The sequence below is a fragment of the Caretta caretta genome, chromosome 3 (genome assembly GCF_965140235.1).
Source record: "Caretta caretta isolate rCarCar2 chromosome 3, rCarCar1.hap1, whole genome shotgun sequence".
Taxonomy (NCBI): Eukaryota; Metazoa; Chordata; order Testudines; family Cheloniidae; genus Caretta; species Caretta caretta.
Genome location: NC_134208.1, coordinates 58853398 through 58876296, shown reverse-complemented (window position 1 = coordinate 58876296; position 22899 = coordinate 58853398). Strand labels below are relative to the sequence as shown.

At 45.8% G+C, this 22899-nt stretch overlaps 1 protein-coding gene across 1 annotated transcript; it reads left to right on the top strand.

Annotated features, from left to right (window-relative positions):
• Positions 1-845: 845 nt before the first annotated feature.
• Positions 846-21884, top strand: CGAS (cyclic GMP-AMP synthase). The gene is made up of 5 exons (XM_048845930.2): positions 846-1663; positions 13651-13873; positions 16822-17076; positions 19304-19406; positions 21446-21884. Exons 1-5 carry the CDS (start codon positions 1004-1006, stop codon positions 21798-21800), a joined length of 1596 nt encoding a protein of 531 aa, XP_048701887.2. The 5' UTR covers positions 846-1003; the 3' UTR covers positions 21801-21884.
• The last annotated feature ends 1015 nt before the right edge of the window (positions 21885-22899 follow it).

Here is a 22899-nt window from a genome sequence, read left to right as displayed (position 1 = left end):
ACCCCTTCTCTGGGGCCCTATTCCCATTCACTCCATCCCCTCTCCCTCCATTGCTCGCTCTCCTCAACCCTTGCTCATTTTCACCGGACTGGGGTAGGGGGTTGGGGGTGCGAGGGTTATACCTGGGGATGTGGGCTCCGGAGTGGGGCCGGAGATGCAGGGTTTGGGGTGTAGGAGGGGGCTCTGGGCTGGGGCCAAGGGGTTTGGAATGCAAAGGGGCTCCAGGCAGGGGCAGGGCGTTGAGGTGTAGGAGGGGGTATGGGCTCTGGGCTGGGGGTGCAGGCTCTGGGGTGGGGCTGGGGATGAGGGGTTTGCAGTGCAAGAGGGGGCTTAGGGTGCAGGAGGTTGGGGCATGGGAAGGGTTCAGGGTGTGGGCTCCCAGAAAGCGGCCTCCAGGTTGCTGTGGCTCCTAGGCTGAGGCGCAGCCAGGCGGCTTTGTGCGCTGCCCCTGCCTGCAGGCGCTGCCCCCGCAGCTCCCATTGAGCACGGTTGGCAGCCAATGGGAGCTGCAGAGCCTGCGGTGTGTGTGTGTGTGTGTGCAGCCCAGAGTCCCCCTGGCCACCCCTAAGCCTAGGAGCCAGAGGGAGATGCCAGTAGCTTTCTGGGAGCCGGGCAGGGACCCTGCCTGCCCTGCTAGGAGAGGCCGACCGGACGTTTAACTGCCCGGTCAACAATGCTGACTGGAGCCGCCAGAGTTGGCTGACCCGCTGCCTTGGGCTCCGCTGTGCCCTGGCCGCCCGCGTTTACCTAACGCCCCCCACAACACCGCGCCCCGCGGCTGGCCTCGCTGCTCATGCGCCCGGGAAAGCCCGGCCGGTTGTGGCGTGGGCGGTGCCGCTGTCCCCAGCAGCCAGCGGCGGGAACAGGGTCGTGCCCCGCGCTGAGTTTCGTTTCTCCAGCGGCGCGCCCCGGCCCCGGAAGGGAACTTGCCTGAGCCTGGGCTCGCGCTTGGCGCCTCAGAGCCCGGAGCCAGGCGGGCGCGGGAGGCGGTGCGCGCTGAGCCATGGGGGACCAGTGCGCCGGGGCCAGGCGAGCGAGAGGCTCGAGAAAGGCGGCGAGTCAGAGCAGCGCTCCTGAGCCCCCTCGGAGCCAGCGCGCCCAGCCCCCTGCCCGGGGCGGGGGGCGAGCTGGGGCGGGGGGCGGGGACGCTCGGCCTCCTGGTGAGCATGCCAAAACCCCTAACCCCAGAGACGCCCCTCCGCCCGTTGACCCGCAGGGCGCCACATCTGCCAGATCCCGCGCAGCGAAGGGACCTGCTCTCAGCGAGATGGGATGTGTCCCCAAAGGGAAGGGCTCTGCCCCGGGAGAGGGTATCGCTATCCCCAGTAGGCAGGGAGCCGTCCCCCCTAGGAAGGGCTCTGCCCGCAGACAGACGGGCGCTGCCCCTAAAACAAAAGCGTCCGCCCCCCGAGAGCCGCCCGCCGTAGCTGCCGCCTGCTGCAGGGGGGCAGAGAGCGGCGTCGGTGCCAAGTCAGGTGGAGTGGGAGCCCGGCCGCTCCGGGATGTGCTGAAGACACTGAGCCTGGGCCGGCAGGACACGTCGGAGGCCTCGGAGCGTGTGAACCAGCTCATCCGCGCGCTGCTGTCAGCGATCAGAGCCCGGGAGGGCAGTTTCAGCTCACTTGAGATTCTGGGCACCGGTAGCTACTACGAGCATGTCAAGGTGAGGAGAAACGGGCAGGGGCTTAAGCACTTCATCGCCAGCGGACACGATTAATGTAGGACCTAGCACAGGGGCGGCAAACTTTTTGGCCGGAGGGCCATATCTGGGTGAGGAAATTGCATGCAGGGCCATGAATGTAGGTCTGGGGCAGGGGGTTGGGTTGTGGGAGGGAGTGCAGAGTGTGTGTTTGGGGGTGCCGTGTGCAGGAACGGGCTCAGGGCAAGGGCTTGGGGCAGAGGAGGGGTGCAGGGTGTACGAGGGGGCTCAGGGTGCAGGAAGGGGTGCAGGGAGGAGTGCGGGAGGGTGCCTAGGGCAGGGGGTTGGGGTGCAGGGTGGGGCTCAGCAGGGGACTCAGGGCAGGAAGTTAGGGTGCAGGGTGCAGAAGGGGGTTGGGGTGTGGGCTCCGGCCCAGCACTGTTTACCTGGAGTGGCTCCGGGGTTGCAGCGACATGCCCCATTCCTGGCCACTGGGAACTGCAGGGAGAGGTACCTGCAGGTGAGGGCAGCGTGCGGAGCTCTCTGTTCCCCCTCCTCCAGGGGCCGCAGGGACGTGGTGCCAGCTGCTTCTGGGAGTGGTGCAGGGCCTGCGGTGCCAGAGGGCTGGCAATCCTGTGGGCCGGATCCAAAGCCCTGACAGGCCGGGTCCGGCCCATGGGCCATAGAATCATAGAATCATAGAATATAAGGGTTGGAAGGGACCCCAGAAGGTCATCTAGTCCAACCCCCTGCTCAAAGCAGGACCAATTCCCAGTTAAATCATCCCAGCCAGGGCTTTGTCAAGCCTGACCTTAAAAACCTCTAAGGAAGGAGATTCTACCACCTCCCTAGGTAACGCATTCCAGTGTTTCACCACCCTCATAGTGAAAAAGTTTTTCCTAATATCTAATCTAAACCTCCCCCACTGCAGCTTGAGACCATTACTCCTCGTTCTGTCATCTGATACCATTGAGAACAGTCTAGAGCCATCCTCTTTGGAACCCCCTTTCAGGTAGTTGAAAACAGCTATCAAATCCCCCCTCATTCTTCTCTTCTGCAGGCTAAACAATCCCAGCACCCTCAGCCTCTCCTCATAACTCATATGTTCCAGACCCCTAATCATTTTTGTTGCCCTGCGCTGGACTCTCTCCAATTTATCCATACTTTGCCCACCCCTGACCTAGCATGACTAGGGCACTTCCAGTTGCGTGCATCCGATGAAGTGAGCTGTAGCTCACGAAAGCTTATGCACAAATAAATTTGTTAGTCTCTAACGTGCCACAAGTCCTCCTTTTCTTTTTGCGGATACAGATTAACATGGCTGCTACTCTGAAACCTTCCAGTTGTGATGTGACTCAATCTTCTGCCACCTCCAGCCTCCCTCCCTGGAACAGATTTTCAGATACGCTTCAGGGTCCTTTTCTGTCCCTGATTCTTACTTAAAATTGTCTCCATTCAAATTGTCCCAGCATGGCACAGCCCTTGCTTCTGTTGCAGCAGCTTCTGAAACTATAGTGGCTCAGGTTTCAGAGTAACAGCCGTGTTAGTCTGTATTCGCAAAAAGAAAAGGAGTACTTGTGGCACCTTAGATACTAACCAATTTATTTGAGCATGAGCTTTCGTGAGCTACAGCTCACTTCATCAGATGCATACCGTGGAAACTGCAGCAGACTTTATATACACACAGAGAATATGAAACAATACCTCCTCCCACCCCACTGTCCTGCTGGTAATAGCTTATCTAAAGTGATCAACAGGTGGGCCATTTCCAGCACAAATCCAGGTTTTCTCACCCTCCACCCCCCCACACAAATTCACTCTCCTGCTGGTGCTAGCCCATCCAAAGTGACAACTCTTTACATAATCAAGTCGGGCTATTTCCTGCATAGATCAAGGTTTTCTCACATCCCTCCCACCCCCATACACACACAAACTCACTCTCCTGCTGGTAATAGCTCAGCTCACTTCATCGGATGCATGCTGTGGAAAGTGTAGAAGATCTTTTTATATACACACAAAGCATGAAAAAATACCTCCTCCCACCCCACTCTCCTGCTCAAGTGCTCTTTGTGCCTTTCAGGTACAGCACATTATCTTACAGGGACACTTTCACTGCACTCTCTTTCCCATAATGGCTAATTATATTCCTTCTAGCTATGCATTTTATATTGGTGACCATAACCATAGATTTGAGTACTCCCAGGTTCCTAGCAGGTTTCATAAAATCTGTTTTGTCTCCCTTTGGGGTTACATGGATAGTGGGGGCCAGAACCACCCGGCTGGGGCAATTTTCCCCAGGGCAATATACTATACTATAGTATTGCAACTTTTTTTTTATGGAAGGGGCCCGTGAAATTGCTTTACCCCAGGCCTCCTGAATCCTCTGGGCAGCACTCGTGGGGGCTAGTTGGGAGGGAGGGAGATTGATGTTGTAAAAACAGTTTTGTTATAGGGGTGGGGAGGCTTTCCTCCTTAATAAAATTTTCCAGATTTTACAAAAGATACTCAAACTGGTTTACTCTAATTTCTTCAGGAAGTTTGTTGAATTAGTTCCTGTTGATTAAGAGACAGCTCCAGATCTCATACAGTTTGTGCTCTGCATTAATAGTTCTAGAGGAACACAGTTGTCCTGATGGTTCACATAGATGAAGATAATGTAGCTGAGACCTGCTCCATTAGTCCATTTAGACTGGGAGCAGGTGGAAAAACTGGAGCACAGGCTTGATTTGCTCATGGTACCTAAGACACGCAGGCAGCGAATAGCTGTGGTTTGCCCTAGCTGAAGCCTTTACATTGTTCTGATGTTCAACTATAGATACAGTCAGTTACAATTATCCAGGTTGCAGGTAATAGGGGTATTGATCATTGTGGATAGTCTTTATATATGAGAAAGCCTGCGTGGTGGGGACAGGAAGAGTAAACTCTAACATGTCGAGATGGATCCTTCATGGCTGGGGATAACAAGTTTTAACACAGTCTGAGCTGACGCTAGTTATCCCTTAATTCTTCTGGCACACACCACAAACAGCCTGTGCGTGTATCCAAATGGTTTAGTCCTGTCTAAATAAAAAACATGCTCTTACAACATCCAGAGTATGGAGTCTCATTTGTCTTGGAGTGGAGTGAATTTCAGAAGACCATGAGATAAACAGATTACATGGAGGTCAGAGAACATAAGAACAGCCACACTGGGTCAGACCAAAGGTCCATCTAGTCCAGTATCCTGTCTTCCTACAGTAGCCAATGCCAGGTGCCCCAGAGGGAATGAACAGAACAGGTTATAACCAAGTGATCCATCCCCTGTCACCCATTCCCAGCTTCTGGCAAACAGAGGCTAGGGCTACCATCCCTGCCCGTCCTGGCTAATAACCATTGATGGATCTATCTCCATGAACTTATCTAGTTCTTTTTTGAACCTTGTTATAATCTTGACCTTCACAACATCCTCGGCAAAGAGTTCCAAGGTTGACTGTGCGTTGTGTGAAGAAATACTTCCTTTTGTTTGTTTTAAATCTGCTGCCTATTGATTTCATTTGGTGACCCCTAGTTCTTGTGTTATGAAAAGGAGTAAATAATACTTCCTTATTTACTTTCTCCACACCAGTAATGATTTTACAGACCTCTATCATATCCCCCTTTAGTCATCTCTTTTCCAAGCTGAAAAGTCCCAGTATTATTAATCTCTCCTTATACAGAAGCTGTTCCATACCCCTAATCATTTATGTTGCCTTTTTCTGAACCTTTTCCAGTTCCAATATATTTTTTTTGAGATGGAGCGACAACATCTGATCTGCACACAGTATTCAAATTGTGAGCATATCATGGATTTAGATAGAGGCAATATGATACTATCTCTTTCTTAATGATTCCCAACATTGTTTGCTTTTTTTTTTTTTTTTAAACTGCCGCTGCACATTGAGTGGATGTTTTCAGAGAACTATCCCCAATGATTTCAAGATCTCTTTCTTGAATGGTAACAGCCAATTTAGACCCCATCATTTTTTATGTATATTTGAAAGATACTTTCAAATCTGGGGCGGGAGAAGAGGTTTTGTTTTGGGTTCTTTGTTTTTCTGTGCCGTTCGCTCTTGGGACTAAGAGGGACTGAACATCAATCCATGTTCTCCAGAACTTCCTGAACAAGTCTCTCATATTTCGAACTTGTAAGTTACAGCCAGGCAAGGCGTATTAGTTTACCTTTGTATTCTCAACATGTGAATTTTCCCTTTGCTAGAGGGAGGTTTATCCCTGTTTTGTTATAACTTTGAAACTAAGGCTAGAGGGGGTTCCTCTGTGCTCTTTGAATTTTCTGCTACTCTGTAAGGTTAACTACCAACTGAAGTTTACAGAGGTGATTCTTTTACCTTTTTCTCTTTTAATAAAATCCTTCTTTTTAAGAACATGACTGATTTTTCCATTGTTCCAAGACCCAGGGGTTTGGTTTTTTGATCATTTTGTAACCAATTGGTTAGGATGTTATTCTCAATCCTCCCCAGGAAAGAGGGTATATAGGCTTGGGGGAATAGGACTCCAAGTGGTCCTTTCCCTGATTGTTAAATCACTTGGTGGTGGCAGCGATCCCAAGGCAAGAAGGGAATCTGCCTTGGGGAAGTTTTAACCTAAGCTTAGGGGGTCTTTCATGTGGGTCCCCACATCTGTACCCCAGCGTTCAGAGTGGGGAAGGAACCCTGACATGGTGGCAGAGTGGTGGGATCATTTTTGAACCCAAAAGCACAGCAGGATTTTAAAAGGACTAATTTTTCTTTCCTTTTGGCTGCTTGGAAACAGGTTTTTGCTGAGAGCAGTTAAGAGTTTTTTTTCTCTGCCTGAAGGCAGAGGGGTCAAGTTACAGTAGCAAAGGAATTCACAAGCTGGGTTTTTTTTTTCTTTCTAACTCTCGGGTATAGCTAGGTTAAACACAAAAAGGCTAGGATTGTGACAGAAAGTGATGTCCAGAAAAAACTGGAATTAGCCAGATTCAAAGCACAAGAGAAAGAAAAGGAACATAGTAGACTGATCGAATTAAAACAACTCGAGAAAGAAGCTGCTGAAAGAGAAGAGAAAGCCAAAGAGGCTGCCCACAAGAGAGCTATGGAGGAGAAAGAAAAAAAGAGAGGAAGCATGCTGAGGAGGAGAGGGAAAAAGAGAGGAAGCATGCACTGGCATTAGAGATGGCAAGGGCTAAGCAGAATATACCAGACAACCCTAGCAATCCTTCTCCACGTACCTCTTCCCATCCCAGAAAGTTCCCCATCTACAAGGCAGGCGATGATACCGAGGCCTTCTTAGAAAGTTTCGAAAGGGCCTGCCTTGGGTACAGCATCTCTACAGATCAGTACATGATAGAGCTGAGGCCGCAGCTCAGTGGACCCTTAGCTGAGGTGGTGGTTGAAATGCCTAAGGAACACATGAACAGTTATGAACTTTTTAAAAACAGGCCAGAATCAGAATGGGGCTAACACCCGAGCATGCCCGTCGGCGGTTCAGAGCCCTAAGGTGGAAACCAGACGTGTCATTTACCAGACATGCCTACCACATTGTGAAACATTGGGATGCCTGGACATCAGGAGCAAATGTTAAATCTCCAGAAGAGTTGCCCTTCCTAATGCAAATGGAGCAGTTCTTAGAGGGTGTTCCTGAGGAAATATAAAGGTACATCCTAGATGGGAAGCCCAAAATTGTTGTCGAGGCAGGGGAGATTGGAGCCAAATGGGTGGAGGTGGCAGAAAAGAAAAAATCTAGTAGCAGTTGGAGCGAATATTAGAAGGGGCAACCCGAAACAAATCCCTGTCATTGAGGGCAACCCACGGCCCCACCTACATCCCAAGGAAAAACCCAGACAGCTTATTGTCCCACTACACCATTCTCCAGCAACCCACCTCGCCCCAGTGACCAGTCAGCTGGGCGATGTTTTAAATGTAATGAGCTGGGGCATGTGAAGGCCAACTGCCCCAAGAACTCCAATATACTGCAGTTCATAACACCGGAGTCACACCCAAGGTCCTCAGGCCCAGATGCCTCCCAGGTACCCTCAGAGCGAAGGAAAACTGTGAGTGTGGGCGGGAAGAAGGTTACAGCGTGGAGGGACACTGGAGCACAGGTGTCAGCTCTCCACCAATTCTTAGTGGACCCCAAATTCATCAACCCAGAGGCCCAAGTGGCAATTCAACCATTCATGTCAAAATCTTTAAACTTACCTACAGCTGAGTTGCCTGTCCAGTACGTGGGCTGGTCAAGAATGTGGACTTTTGCAGTCTATGATGTTTATCCCATTCCCATGCTGCAGGGGGAAGATTTGGCCAACCATGTGAAGCTAGCCAAGAGGGTGGGAATGGTCACCCGCAGCCAGACTAAGCAAGCTTTCACACCTCTCCCTGTTCCTGAGCCTTCCACCAAGGCCCCGTCTGTGTTACCAGAGACCCAGACAGAGGTGATAGAACCGGATCCCCTGCCAACGACTGCAACAGCCATAGTGGATCCAGTCCCAGAGACCCAGCCAAAGCCAGTCTCAGAAGCAGAACTGGCAAAGCAAGCAGCACCAGAACCGTTGCCAGCATTGAGTCTAGCGCTGACAAACCCATCTACAACTTCAACACCAGAGGACACCACCGAGCCTGCACTGGCAGCAGCACCAGATAACCCTACACAAGAGGCTCAGCCAGAGCCTGAAATACCACATAGTGCACCAGCGGAGAGCGATTCACAGTCAATGGAAACAGCCCCATCATCTGCATCGCTTCCAGAGGGACCGAGCCCAGGTCCACAATCCAGTGAGGAACTGATGTCTCCAGAATCAAGGGAACAGTTCCAGGCTGAACAGGAAGCAGATGAAAGCCTCCAGGGAGCTTAGACGGCAGCACAGAGCAACCCACTGCCTCTCAGCTCTTCTAATTGATCCCAGTTTGTTGTAGAAAGAGGACTTTTATACAAGGAAACTCTTTCTGGTGGGCACCAGGAAGACTGGCACCCTCAGAGACAATTGGTAGTTCCACCTAAGTACCAGGAAAAGCTCTTGAGCTTAGCCCACAATCATCCTAGTGGCCATGCTGGGGTGAACAGGACCAAAGACCGTTTGGGAAGGTCATTCCACTGGGAGGGAATGGGCCAGGATGTTTCTACCTATGTCCCGTCTTGTGGGGTGTGCCAAAGGGTGGGAAAACCCCAAGACCAGGTCAAAGCCCCTCTCCAGCCACTCCCCATAATTGAGGTCCCATTTCAGCGAGTAGCTGTGGATATTCTGGGTCCTTTCCCAAAGAAGACACCCAGAGGAAAGCAGTACATACTGACTTTCATGGATTTTGCTACCCGAGGGCTGGAAGCAGTAGCTCTAAACAACACCAGGGCTAAAAGCGTGTGCCAGGCACTAACAGACATTTTTGCCAGGGTAGGTTGGCCCCCCGACATCCTTATGGATTCGGGAACTAATTTCCTGGCAGGGACCATGAAAAGCCTGTGGGAAGTTCATGAGGTGAACCACTTGGTTGTCATCCCTTACCACCATCAAACAAATGGCCTGGTGGAGAAGTTTAATGGAACTTTGGGGGCCATGATACGTAAATTCGTAAATGAGTACTCCAGTGATTGGGATCTAGTGTTACAGCAGTTGCTCTTTGCCTGCAGGGCTGTACCACATCCCAATTTAGGGTTTTCACCATTTGAACTTGTGTAAGGCCGCAAGGTTAAGGGGCCATTACAGTTGGTGAAGCAGCAGTGGGAGGGTTTTACTCCTTCTCCAGGAACTAACATTCTGGACTTTGTAACCAACCAACAAAACACCCTCTGAACCTCTTTAGGCCTTGCTAAAGAAAACCTAAAAGATGCTCAGGAAGAGCAAAAGGCCTCGTATGATAAACATGCCAGAAAGCTGTCCTTTAAAGTAGGCGACCAGGTCGTGGTCTTGAAGGCGCTTCAGGCCCATAAGATGGAAGCATCATGGGAAGGGCCATTTACGGTCCAAGAGCACCTGGGAGCTGTCAACTATCTCATAGCATCCCCCACCTCAACCCTTGAGTGTACCATGTTAATTCTCAAAACCCTTCTATTCCAGAGAATTGAAGGTTTGTCAGTTTACAGCCCAGGGAGGAGATGACGCTGAGTGGCCTGAAGGTGTTTACTACGAAGGGAAAAGTGACAGGGGCGTGAAAGAGGTAAACCTCTCACTGACCCTCGGATGCATGCAGCGCCAGCGAATCAAGGAGCTGTGAACTAGCTTCACGCTGATGTTCTCAGCCACCCCAGGATGGACACAACGGGCCTACTACTCCATTGACACAGGTAATGCTCGCTCAAGTAGAGCCCAGACTTACCAGGTGGCACCTCAAGCCAAAGCTGCTATAGAACAGGAGATCCAGGACATGCTACAGATAGGTGTAATCAGCCCCTCTAACAGTGCATGAGCATCTCAAGTACTTCTAGTCTCCAAACCGGATGGGGAAATACCCTTTTGCGTGGACTACTGTAAGCTAAATACTGTAACTCGCCCAGACAACTAGCTAATGCCACACACAGATGAGCTACTGGAGAAACTGGGATGTGTCCAGTTCATCTCTACCTTAGACTTAACCAAGGGGTACTGGCAAGTACCGCTAGATGAATCCGCCAAGGAAGGATCAGCCTTCATCACCCATGTAGGGCTGCATGAATTTAATGTGCTCCCTTTCGGGCTGAGAAATGCACCTGCCACCTTCCAGAAACTTCTAGATAGTCTCCTAGCGGTATTGGGAGAATCTGCAGTTGCCTATCTGGACGATGTGGCCATATTTTCTGATTCATGTGAAGAACACCTGGAGCATCTCCAGGAAGTCTTTGAGAGCATAAGAGAGGTAGGGCTATCTGTTAAGGCTAAAAAATGTCAAATTGGCCTAAACAGAGTAACTTACTTTGGACAACAGGTGGGTCAAGGAACTATCAATCCCCTACAGGCCAAAGTGAATGCTATCCAAAAGTGGCCTGTCCCAAAGTCAAAGAAACAGGTCCAATCCTTCTTAGGCTTGGCCAGGTATTACAGACGATTTGTACCGCAATACAGCCAAATCGCCGCCCCACTGACAGACCTAACCAGAAAGAACCAGCCAAATGCAGTTCAGTGGACTGAGGAGTGTCAGAAGGCCTTTAACCAGCTTTAAGCGACACTCATGTCTGACCCTGTACTAAGGGTCCCAGACTTTGACAAACCGTTCCTAGTGACCGCAGATGCATCTGAGCGAGGTGTGGGAGCAGTTTTAATGCAGGAAGAACTGGATCAAGAATTCCACCCCATCATGTTTCTCAGCAAGAAACTGTCTGAGTGGGAAAGCCACTGGTCAATCAGCGAAAAGGAATGCTACGCTATTGTGTACGTGCTGGAAAAGCTACGCCCATACATTTGGGGACGGCGTTTCCAACTACAAACTGACCATGCTGCGCTGAAGTGGCTTCACACCGTCCAGGACAGTAACAAAAAACTTCTTCGGTGGAGTTAAGCTCTCCAAGATTTTGATTTTGAAAAACAACATATTTCAGGGACTTCTAACAAAGTAACTGATGCACTCTCCCGTGAAAGTTTCCCAGAATCAGCTGGTTAAATTGTTCTTGAAATGTGGGACATAGTGTTAGTTTTTATATAATCAGTAGTATGTCTAGAGGTGCATGGGTCTTATCAACTCTGTTTTCTCCTAGAGCTCCAGGAAGAAATCACAGCCAGTGTGGTACCGGCTGTCCGACACCATCTGTGATTTGTGGGGTGTGTCATAACCATAGGGGTAGCCTAAATTCCTCCTTACCTGTAAGAGGTTAAGAATCTCAAGGTTAGCACCTGACCAAAGGAACCAATGGGGATAAAAGATACTTTCAAATCTGGTTGGGGGGGGAGGGAAGAGATTTTGTTTGGGGTTCTTTGTTTTCCTGTGCCGTTTGCTCCTGGGACTAAGAGGGACCGGACATCAATCCATGTTCTCCAAATCTTTCTGAACAAGTCTCTCATATTTCGAACTTGTAAGTAACAGCCAGGCAAGGCGTATTAGTTTACCTTTGTTTTCTCAACTTGTGAATTTTCCCTTTGCTAGAGGGAGGTTTATCCCTGTTTTGTTGTAACTTTGAAACTAAGGCTAGAGGGGGTTCCTCTGTGCTCTTTGAATTTTCTGCTACTCTGTAAGGTTAACTACCAACTGAAGTTTACAGAGGTGATTCTTTTACCTTTTTCTCTTTTAATAAAATCCTTCTTTTTAAGAACGTGACTGATTTTTCCATTGTTCCAAGACCCAGGGGTTTGGTTTTTTGATTATTTTGTAACCAATTGGTTAGGATATTATTCTCAAGCCTCCCCAGGAAAGGGGGTGTATAGGCTTGGGGGAATAGGACTCCAAGTGATCCTTTCCCTGATAGTTTGTTAAGTCACTTGGTGGTGGCAGCAATCCCAAGGCAAGAAAGGAATCTGTGCCTTGGGGAAGTTTTAACCTAAGCTGGTAAGAATAAGCTTAGGGGGTCTTTCATGTGGGTCCCCACATCTGTACCCCAGAGTGGGGAAGGAACCCCGACAAGGGGGTCTCAAACTCAATTTACCTTAGGGCCAGTGCCAGTCCTCAGATTCTCCCAGCAGGCCAATAATGTCACTCATACTGCCCAGAACCCACTCCCCAAAACTCCGCCCTCTCCAATCTCTGCCCCCATATCTGCCTAAGGCTTTGGGAGTTTGGGTGAGGGAGGCGGTCTGGGTTAAGGGATTGGGGTGCAGGCTCTGGGAGGGAGTTTGGGTAGGGGAGGAGGTCTGGGGTGCAGGCTCCTGGATGGAGTTTGCGTGCTGGGTGCAGGCTCTGGGCTGGGGCGGAGGGTGAGGGCGCACGAGGAGGGGGTAGGGTTGCAGGCTCTGGGCAGGGGGAAGGGTGCAGGCTCTGGGAGGGAGTTTGGGGGCAGGAGAGGGTGTATGGGAAGGGGAATGGGGTGCAAGCTCTAGGAGGGAGTTTGGGGCAGAAGGGTGTGGGGAGGGGGTGCAGGCTCTGGCAGGGAATTTGGGGATGGGAGGGGGTACATGGGGAGGGGATCAGGGGGTGCAGCGCTTACCTGGGGCTCCAAGGCAGGGTGGGCCGGGGGCCTCCACGCGCTGCTGCCCCCCAGGCACAGCCCTCACAGCTTCCCATTGGCCGCAGGAGTGCTCGGGATGGGGGCAGCACGTGGAGGCACAGCTCCGCCCCACCCTGGGGCTGACAGACACATGGAGTGAGCGTGCAGAAAGCCGCTCAACTCTGCTACACTGCCCGTGGCTAGTGCTTGGGCCATTGTAAATAGCCCGGGGGACGCGCGGGAGCAGCAGGCAGGGCTAAGAGAGACCCGGCCCCAGAATTCCTGGAGCCCTGTGAGCCACATTGGGGAGGTTCTCGGGCTGCAGATGGCCCACGGGCCGGGAGTTTGAGACCCCTGCTGTGGATGTTATCAGAATTCAAGAAGAATGTTGATATATTGAAGAGGTTTCAGAGGAGAACCATGGGAATGATTAAAGGATTAGAAGAACATGCCTCAGCGATTGAGCTTGATGGATCTATTTATCTTAACAAAGCAAAGGTTTAGAGGTGACTTGATTACAGCCTATCAGTACCTATGTGAGGAACAATTACTACTAACTTCAATAAGAGGGAGGGAGAATTGAGCAGCATAATTTGGGTCTGTCTCTTCTTGCTGCACTTAGGCCTTTTATATCGATGTTGTGTAAGTTGTTCCAGTTTCACTTTATGAAATGTGTTGCTTACCCCACTCTAACAGAATGATTAAATCACTTCTAATCTACAGCCATCCAAAAATAAAACTTCCAGTAAGAGTTGATAAGAGTATCTGCCTGACAGGGTTGTATTGTCTTTCTCCTGTTGAGGGTTCCCTGGTCTTAATTTATTGCAAATTACCATACATTTGTTCCCCTCATCACTGCACATGGAAGTGGATGGGAGAATAAAGTTCATAGAGGTATTTATAATGGAAATGCAGGCTAAAACTTTACCTGTAATAACAAAACTCAGTAAGCATTGTATTTCTATGATTCACAGATTTCTGCACCAAATGAGTTCGATATCATGTTTACAATGCCAGCTCCTAGAGTTGAACTGGAACAATGTGATGGCTCTGGTGCCTTTTATTATGTGAGACTTAAAAGAAATCCTCAAGGAAATGATCTGGACAAATTTATACAGGAAGATGGAACATTAGCAGCCTGTAAGATGCTTTTTGCCCTGAGGAACATTATTAAAGAAATTGTAAAGAGCATGACAAGTAAGTATTCAGTGGATAATATTTTCACTTACAGGTATTACTGTTCACATTAATCTCTGTACATATAAATCACTGTAAGTAGTGTTGTACATACAACTTTTGTTCCTGTCAACAGTGCCTTCATAGATGCGTGCACAAAATGCTAGAAAAACCTATATATGAGCTTTTTCTTGTTGCAAGAGCAACAAGAGAAGAGCAACCACAGACATACAGGGCCTGATTCACTCCACAGAGTGTGCAGTGGAAGGGTTCTGCCTGACTCCGTTCTTATGCAGCAAGCTGTTTTTGCAAATTGAAATGAAGGACATTCAGGGTACGGTCTAAAGCCGTGTATACACCTGCCACCTGACTCATTCAACATGACCTTGTGCAAAGGTCTTGGTGTTGAGCCTCCAGCAAAAGAGACTAAAAGGTAGCTATATATTTTTCCCTTCATTTTTGCTGTTCCTCCTGAGCTTCAAAAGTTTAATAAGAATTTTTAACTAATGCGTCTGTGGCAGACCACTCATTCCTTATCTTGTCTCAATGAAATAGTTCTTTTTAAAAGTATGTTGTCCTAACTAGCTGTACAGAAAATACAGTTTCTAGGTATAAAACTTGGACTGTAACAATTGTATTAACTCAAGAAGACTTTCTTTAGAATATTCTTTGTATAGGACAACTCCCCAATAGAGTCTGCTTAATGAGCTCTGGAAATGTGGAGACTTAAAAATAAGTGTTTCAGATTCTAATATTTCCCCCAAATACAGTCAGTCTCTTAGGGATAAAACAAATTAGAGTTTAATTCAGGCCAGTCACATTATGAAAACAACAGATGGCTTAAACAAGTTTGCAGAAGTATTTGAAAAAATCCTTATCCCATATACTGACTCAATTTCTTCTGCTTTATACCAAGCGTTCTTACATTTTTACTGGAAGTAAGCTTTCTGTAGTTTCTAAACTTATCCTGTCCCTCTTAAAACAAAGCAGTTTTTTCTTCCAGCAAGGTGCTAGAAACATTCAAACTTATAAGTTTGTAAAATAACTCCAGAGACTGATTGTTGTAGCGCTGAAATGACTGATACGGTTTTTGACGTCTGAGGTTCTTTTACGTCAGCATTAAACTGTTCAAATAACCTTGTCCCTAATGGACCAGGTCAGTGAATGTGGATCTTGTGAAAAATTCAGTGTCTTGCTTTTCAGTGTAGTATTTTTTGCTCAAGAATATGGTGCTATAATCAGGGTTGATACTCACATGGAAAAGAGGGGTGAATCTATGTTGAATTATGGTGTGTAGACCAAGATATAAAGTAAGCACTATACATAATGGAATGCCCATTGATGTCAGCAGGGGGGTTATGCAGAAATTAGGGAAGAATATGACCTTCATTCATTAAATATTTTATTTGTGTAACCCCTTGTGGTTTAGAGAGCATGGTCCCTTTAAATCTTTTTCCTATTGGGGAGGGTGAGCAGTGAGAGAAAGGAGGGAAACTTGGGGGTGTGGCTCTGGAGCCCAGGGAGAGAAGGGCTGCAGCCGGGAGGCCCTGGACAAAGTGAAGGGGAGAGAACCTGCCTGAAGCCTGGGAAGTACAGGGTGGCCAATCGGGGACACCCCAGGACGGGAGCCAGGAGGAGCACGGTGGCAGGGAGGAATTGCCCGAGAAGGACAGGCTGGAACTGGACCCAGTATCACTGCTGCCCAGGGCTGCATGGGGCTGAGAGTACTGGGGCTTGTGACTCTGCATTGCGAATAAGGAGGGAGGCTGCTAGTTAGTTAAGTGGGGAGGTTGTTGCTCTGTGTGGCTTTGCAGGGAGCGGCAGAAGAGGGTACCGGAGGGGTCTGTTGGGGAAAGTTCACTGCCGCCGAAGATGACCAGGAGCACCCAAGACTCACCATTGAACTGGAACTCTGCTCAGGACTCCTGAGCTCTATGTGCAGACACATTCCTCAGTGTCTGCCCTTTCAGATTGTGCTACCACTGGGCCTGTGGGGCCTTGGTTTGGATGCAACCCTTTTCTACTGCTCCCCCTACATTTCCCCTTGTTGTTTTTCTCCTCTCATCCCTCTGTAAATAAATATCTCCCTTTGCTATATCCATTGTACTTTTCCTGTGGGGGTGTGTGTGTTCACTCTGGGGGGTTTGGAACAGGTGCCTCTGGGGTGGAAGGAATTGTCCTGCTGCATTCCTGCGTGCGCCGTCTCTTGGCCAGAGCTGCCTGCAGAGCAGACTCCATCTTGGCCACGAGGGCACTAAAGTTAAATTTGACAATTTATTTCCAAAACAAATGTAACACTAACAATATACTCTACGTGAGAAAATACAGTCCCCTTTAGCTAACAGGTATGTGTGTTGAAAATTGTGAACATAACAACTAACATTTACAATATTAAATATAAAAATACATTGGGTTCTATGGGTCTACTGTATTCATACAAAAATATTCCTAAACACCACAAGAACGTTCCACTTTTAGAATCAGTACTCACTGCAAATACAAGATCTCTCCAAAACACCTTAATTTCAGTTATATTAGAAAGGCACTTTCTTTTCATTACATGGTAGCATATTAATGCAGCTAGTCAAATACTGAAATCTTATGTTAAAATTTTACATAAGCTACTTACAAAAATGGCTTGGTTATTTGTTCTCGATGGGGGAAACCCGTAATTATTTGTCCCTCATGGAGTTCTAAGTAGTTTCATGCATCTTCCTTTGTTTACTTGGTCAATTTTCTGCACATACCTTAAAAAAAAAATGAACTATTTGCATTATACAAACTGATTTAAAAATACTTAGTCTCTTCATATATTCTCTAATAGTCAATTACTGAAGCTTTGTATATGACATGATTTAGCTGCAAATTCTAATTAAATAAACAAAAAACATTCAAAAATGGTTTCCTCCAATATTAAAAAGTTCAGCTTATTAAAGAAAAGTTGTTACTTTTTTTTTTTTTTTTTATAGGAACGGAAATGAAAGTGACTGTGGATAAAAAAAAGGCTGGAAGCCCTGCAATAACACTTCGCATTGGGAATCCTCCAATGGAGATATCAGTGGATATAATCCTGGCTTTGGAAGTTCGGAGTCAGAGCTGGCCTGCTAGTACACAGGATGGCCTAAAAATTGAAAAATGGCTAGGAAGGAAAGTCAAACAAGAATATAAATGGAAGCCAATATACCTAGTACCCAAACATGCCAAGGATGGAAGAGTGCTAAAAGGTATTGTTTTTATTTTGAATACAAACTAACTTTTTTTTTTTTTTTAAATGTGAGAGGGGTCTTCTGCTCAACTAGTAATTACCCAACTGTTATAAGGGGAAACTACGTATTACTTTGTCAGCAGGGCATGCAGTATTCTCCTCTTAACAGAGGGGTAGCCGTGTTAGTCTGTATCCACAAAAACAACGAGGAGTCCGGTGGCACCTTGAAGACTAACAGAGTTATTTGCGCATAAGCTCTCGTGGGTAAAAAACCCACTTCTTCAGATGACTGAGGTGAAAATTATAGATACAGGCATAAATATATACATAGGCACATGAAGAGAAGGGAGTTACCTTACAAGTGGAGAACCAGTGTTGTAAACCAATACATAAAAGGATAAATGGATACAAATCAGACATCAGGAATGGGAATATACAAAAGCCAGTAGGAGAACACTTCAATCTCCCTGGACATTCAGTAACAGATTTAAAAGTAGCCATCCTTCAACAAAAAACTTCAGTAACAGACTTCAAAGAGAAACTACAGAGCTACAATTCATTTGCAAACTTAACACCATCAATTTGGGCTTAAATAGGGATTGGGAGTGGCTGGCTCACCACAAAAGCAATTTTCCCTCTCTTGGTATTGATACCTCCTCATCAATTATTGGGAGTAGATCACACCCACCCTGACTGAATTGGCCTTCAACATTGGTTCTCCACTTGTAAGGTAACTCCCTTCTCTTCATGTGCCAATATATATTTATGCCTGTATTCATACTTTTCACTTTTACCCATGAAATCTTATGCCCAAATAAATGTTAGTCTTTAAGGTGCCACCGGACTCCTTGTTATTCTTCTCTTAGTCTGTCTTGTCCGTGGCTACATCTGGATCAGAGCCATCATCTAAGAAAACCCTATCTTTGAATTATTAAACTTGTGCTATTATTTGTATTGTGGAGGCTCTGTACAAAGACAGTTTCTACCCTGAAGCTCTTACATCGACGTGTCTGACATTGAAGTAATTTGAGATAGACCCTCCCATATTGGAACATTGTGGTACTTACCAACCATGGCCATGAAGAGGTATTTTTGCCACCTTTTTCGATTATACAATAGAAACCTATTGAGAATGAAAGAAAGTATGCTTTTGCACAAATAGAACATCAAAATGAGTTTCTGTATGTGAAGTTGAGTGATTTAGTCTACACAAAAATACATCTAAAACCTCAATGTTTTGCATTGTCAGGGCAATTTACTAGATTTCCCCATCAAGTTCAGGTCTTCATAAGTGCACCATTACCATTATTTTTATTTAACTTGGCTGTCACAATCATGATCTGTGGTAGTAGAGTACATCTAGGGGGAAACTGACATTTTTTCTACTATATTTCAGCAAAAGAAAGTGTTATGCTAAAGAAAGGCTTTGCTACAGAATTTATTTTTTAAAAAGCTCAGTACAGATTTCACCTAATGCTATTTGAGAGTAGTATTACCTTGTCATGTTGATCTCCTGTAATAGGAAAATTAAATTTAAAACAGTGACTATGTGCTTCATGGCGCAGAAAGCTGATCGATAACTGGGTGGGAAGCATATAGCCATGTGTTGGTGCTATAAAAATAATGTGGCTTAAGCCTATTTAATTCTTCATGGGTGTTAATTTACTCAAACTGAATGCCTTGCCTTGGGTGGATAACAGGGTACTATTGCGAGAGTAACAGAGGCGTACTCCTAAAACAAGATCATGTCAGAATCAATAGACAGTGGAAGAAGTCTTAAAAATAAAGTTATGCCAAACACTACCGCAATTGGCTTATCCCAAAACAAAAAATTGTTTTAAGATTGAAAGTACATTTCAAGTAATTTTAAAGATGGAAGACTTCCTGGGGTGTTGTAATTATCCCAAAACCATGCATTGTAAACCCAGGAAATTAAGAGTTAAATTTACACTTCAAGAAAATCCAAACATATTTAGGTATGGAAATGCAGTTAAGGTATCCAGACAACCATAACTCTGTCTTGTAGGAACATCATGAAAAAAAACATACCATTAGGGGATTTTAGCATTTTGTGGATTAGATTATTAAACTGATATTTTTAAAGTAAAAAAAAAAAAGTTGCAGACATGTCCAAATAAATTCACTTCAGGATGACTTTTCTTTAGCTACAGAAACTGTGTAAGACTCATATTTTAAATGGGTAAAAGTGTTGTTAAAATGTTTGTATTCTTTTAATACATATTTAGAAGACACCTGGCGACTCTCTTTCTCACACATTGAAAAGGACATGATAAAGAACCATGGCAACACAAAGACATGTTGTGAATCTAAGGGAGTGAAGTGTTGTAGGTTAGTACTTCGTATGTCTTTTTTAAAGTCTCTTTTAGCCACTATATCAATCTAGCAAGTGTGTTCGTTCTTTCTAAATTTAGAATTTAATCTGTGGTGTGAGAGAACAAGAACCCATACTCAGGAATGATAGTGAGCCTCTATGAAGCCTTTTTATTTGAAAAACACTTCATGCAGATCACCTAATCCTCACAACACCCTTCTGTTGTAGGCAAATAAATACAATCTTGTGCAGTGCTGACTATGTCTGGCTTCCATTGAAGTCTAAGGAAGATGGGGGCATACTACATCACAAATTCACTTCCCATTTTTGCATTATAAAGCAAAAAGATGAAATCTGTCAAAAAAACCAAAACAATCCCTCCCCACACTTCCTAAGTCTGATCAAAAAAAGTTAGCCCCAGTTTGTTAGATTGGGAAGTCTATTGGCTCAGCCATTAGGAACTTCACCACTGTGGACAAGAAGCTGGATATGAGTCAAACAGTGTGCCCTTGTTGCCAAGTAGGCTAACGGTATTTTGGGCTGTATAAGTAGTGGCATTGCCAGCAGATGGAGGGACATGATCGTTCCCCTCTATTCGACATTGGTGAGGTCTCATGTGGAGTACTGTGTCCAGTTTTGGGCGCCACACTACAAGAAGGATGTGGAAAAATTGGGGAGTCCAGTGGAGGGCAACAAAAATGATTAAGGGTCTGGAGCACATGACTTATGAGGAGAGGCTGAAGGAACTGGGATTGTTTAGTCTGCAGAAGAGAAGAATGAGGGGGGATCTGATAGTTGCTTTCAACTACCTGAAGGGGGGTTCCAGATAGGATGGATCTAGACTGTTTCAGTGGTACCAGATGACAGAACAAGGAATAATGGTCTCAAGTTGCAGTGGGGGAGGTTTAGGTTGGATGTTAGGAAAAACTTTTTCACTGGGAGGCTGGTGAAGCACTGTAATGCGTTACTAGGGTGGTGGCAGAATCTCCTTCTTGAGAGGTTTTCAAGGTCAGGCTTGACAAAGCCCAGGCTGGATGATTTAGTTGGGGATTGGGCCTGCTTTAAGCAGGGGGTTGGGCTAGAAGACCTCCTGAGGTCCCTTCCAATCCTGATGTTCTATGATTCACTATATATACTAGATATTGGACACTAAATAAGTTAGCTATTTGAGGCAATTCATTAATTAGTATGTTGGGGGTGGGGGGGGGAAAGAGGAAAATACATGAAGATCCATTTGGTGTTTTAAACAGTATAATTTAAGGAATTGATTTTTGACAGATAATCCATTTTGCATTCTGTAGTTTTACAAATCATGAACCCTTCTGAATTTCATTAATAATTCTAAGCATAGGAAGAGAGAAAACAGAGTCATCAAGTAGGTGTGCATATAAAGACAAAGCTAACTCCTTGAGAGTCTACTTCGTGTTGGTCAGTTCTCTAGATTTGACATACAAGACATCAAATTATTAGGAGAATCATTTTATTTTTGGCTACAACAGTAATTTCAAAAATTGTTTTATGGACTGGGCCAGATTCTCTATTGTTGGTGCAACCACATGTAAATTGCACCTTCCCATACCCATTGGCTCCTTCTGTCCGAGGGAAGGCAGTGGTATATCAGTTTGTCAGAAAAGGGCAGCTTTAATTTGCAGCAGTCTCCAAAACTGCCCACTGGTGGTAACTGCTGTGGGGAGTGCACTAAATGAAGCATATGACTGGCCAACACTACTCAGTTTCTGGGTTATGATGGCTCTCAGTGGAAGGAAATTTCTATTATAATGCATCACTGAAACTTCCCTTGGACGCAGTCCTTCAATCTTGGGAGCCCTGTGGAAAAGCTAATGTAATCCTGGGATGAATCTGGCCTACAAAAATGCAATGTGTTTTCATACTTCATAGGAAAATATTATTGGCAAGATTCTTTATCCCACTGGTTAGGAATCAGCATCAAATGCCTCACAAAAGCAAAATATTCTGTACTTTAACAACATTTCCAGAAACACTTATTTAGCATACATAAGGCATTTCCCAGTAATATCATCTTATTGTTCAACAGGAAAAACTGTCTGAAACTTCTGAAGCATCTTCTGGATCAGCTTAAAACAAAACATGGAAACAGACGGGGGCTGGACAAGTTCTGTTCCTACCATGCCAAAACTGCCTTTTTCCAAGCATGTGTCCTTTGGCCAGATGACAAACAATGGCTGTTCACAGACCTTGAGAGCTGTTTTCAAAATTTTTTGGATTACTTTCTGGACTGCCTCAACAACGCATACCTTCCACACTTCTTTATTCCTACACATAACCTTTTTAGTAGGCAACTGATTGATAAGGCAAGCAGTGATTTCCTTTCAAAGGAAATTAAATATGAAATAAACAATAGATTTCCAATATTTGAACTGCAGAATTAAGGAAATATTCTATTGTGTTTTTTAAAATTTTCATTTATATTTTATAAATCAGAATATCTAATAAAGAATCAACATTTGAAGTTATTCCTTGGGAATTTCTGGTGCTATGAAAAGTGGTGGTAAAGTAATCATGGACAATAAATGAGACTTGCACATTTAAATTAAATTATGCGACTTAGTGGTAGAGGAGAAGGGACAACAGGACAAGTTTTTCACAATTTCAAGTCTGATTGGTGCCAGACTACTTTCAATGGGGGGCGAGGGGCACAGCAGGAGAACTAGCTATAATCCATACTTTCCTGCTCTCACTTCTATGCGCTTGTCTACACAGTGCAGCAATGCATACTATGGGGATGTGATTTCTCAAGTGCACTTCCATGTTACACATTAACTAGTCTGCATAGTCCCTGCTGGTGTACAATAAAAGCTCCCTCATGTACTTTAACACAATACAGTTCTACACTACAAGTGCTAGGGAGCTTTTAGTGTGCACCAACAGGGTCTACGTGGACCAGTTAGCGTGCAAAACAGTGCGTGTTACAAACTACGCCCACTGCAATGCACAGTGCCACACACTATAGACAAGCTCTATGCTTCTAAGAAGGCAGCAGTGATTCAGTAGTAAAAATAAAATATTGATTTGATGCAGAACAATGACAGGCAAACAAATTTACAGACAAATGGCCATATTATACTCCTAGTTATACTGGTGCAGTTCTGAAGTCAATGGAGTTGCACCAGTATAAACAGAACAGATTATTAAGGCTGCCTTTATGTGAAGGACAATCATCAGTGGCTGACAGAAGTTGGTTACTGACTTTGATATAGACTCCCCCAACTAACTGCTTTTATCTATTTATGTATTTTCAGAGATGTTCCAAAGATTTGCTGCCATACCACTTTGCAAGTACAAAGGACTATAACTATTAAGTATAATTATATAACATGGAGTTGATGGAAACAGAGTGTTTGAGGTCAGAAAGTGGAAGAATGCAGGCCGATCCTGATAGCACTGATGAACACTAGTAACACAGCAATCTAGTGACAAAAGCAGTTAGCAATGCTAGTGCTATCATAGTGCAACAGTAACTACAGCCAC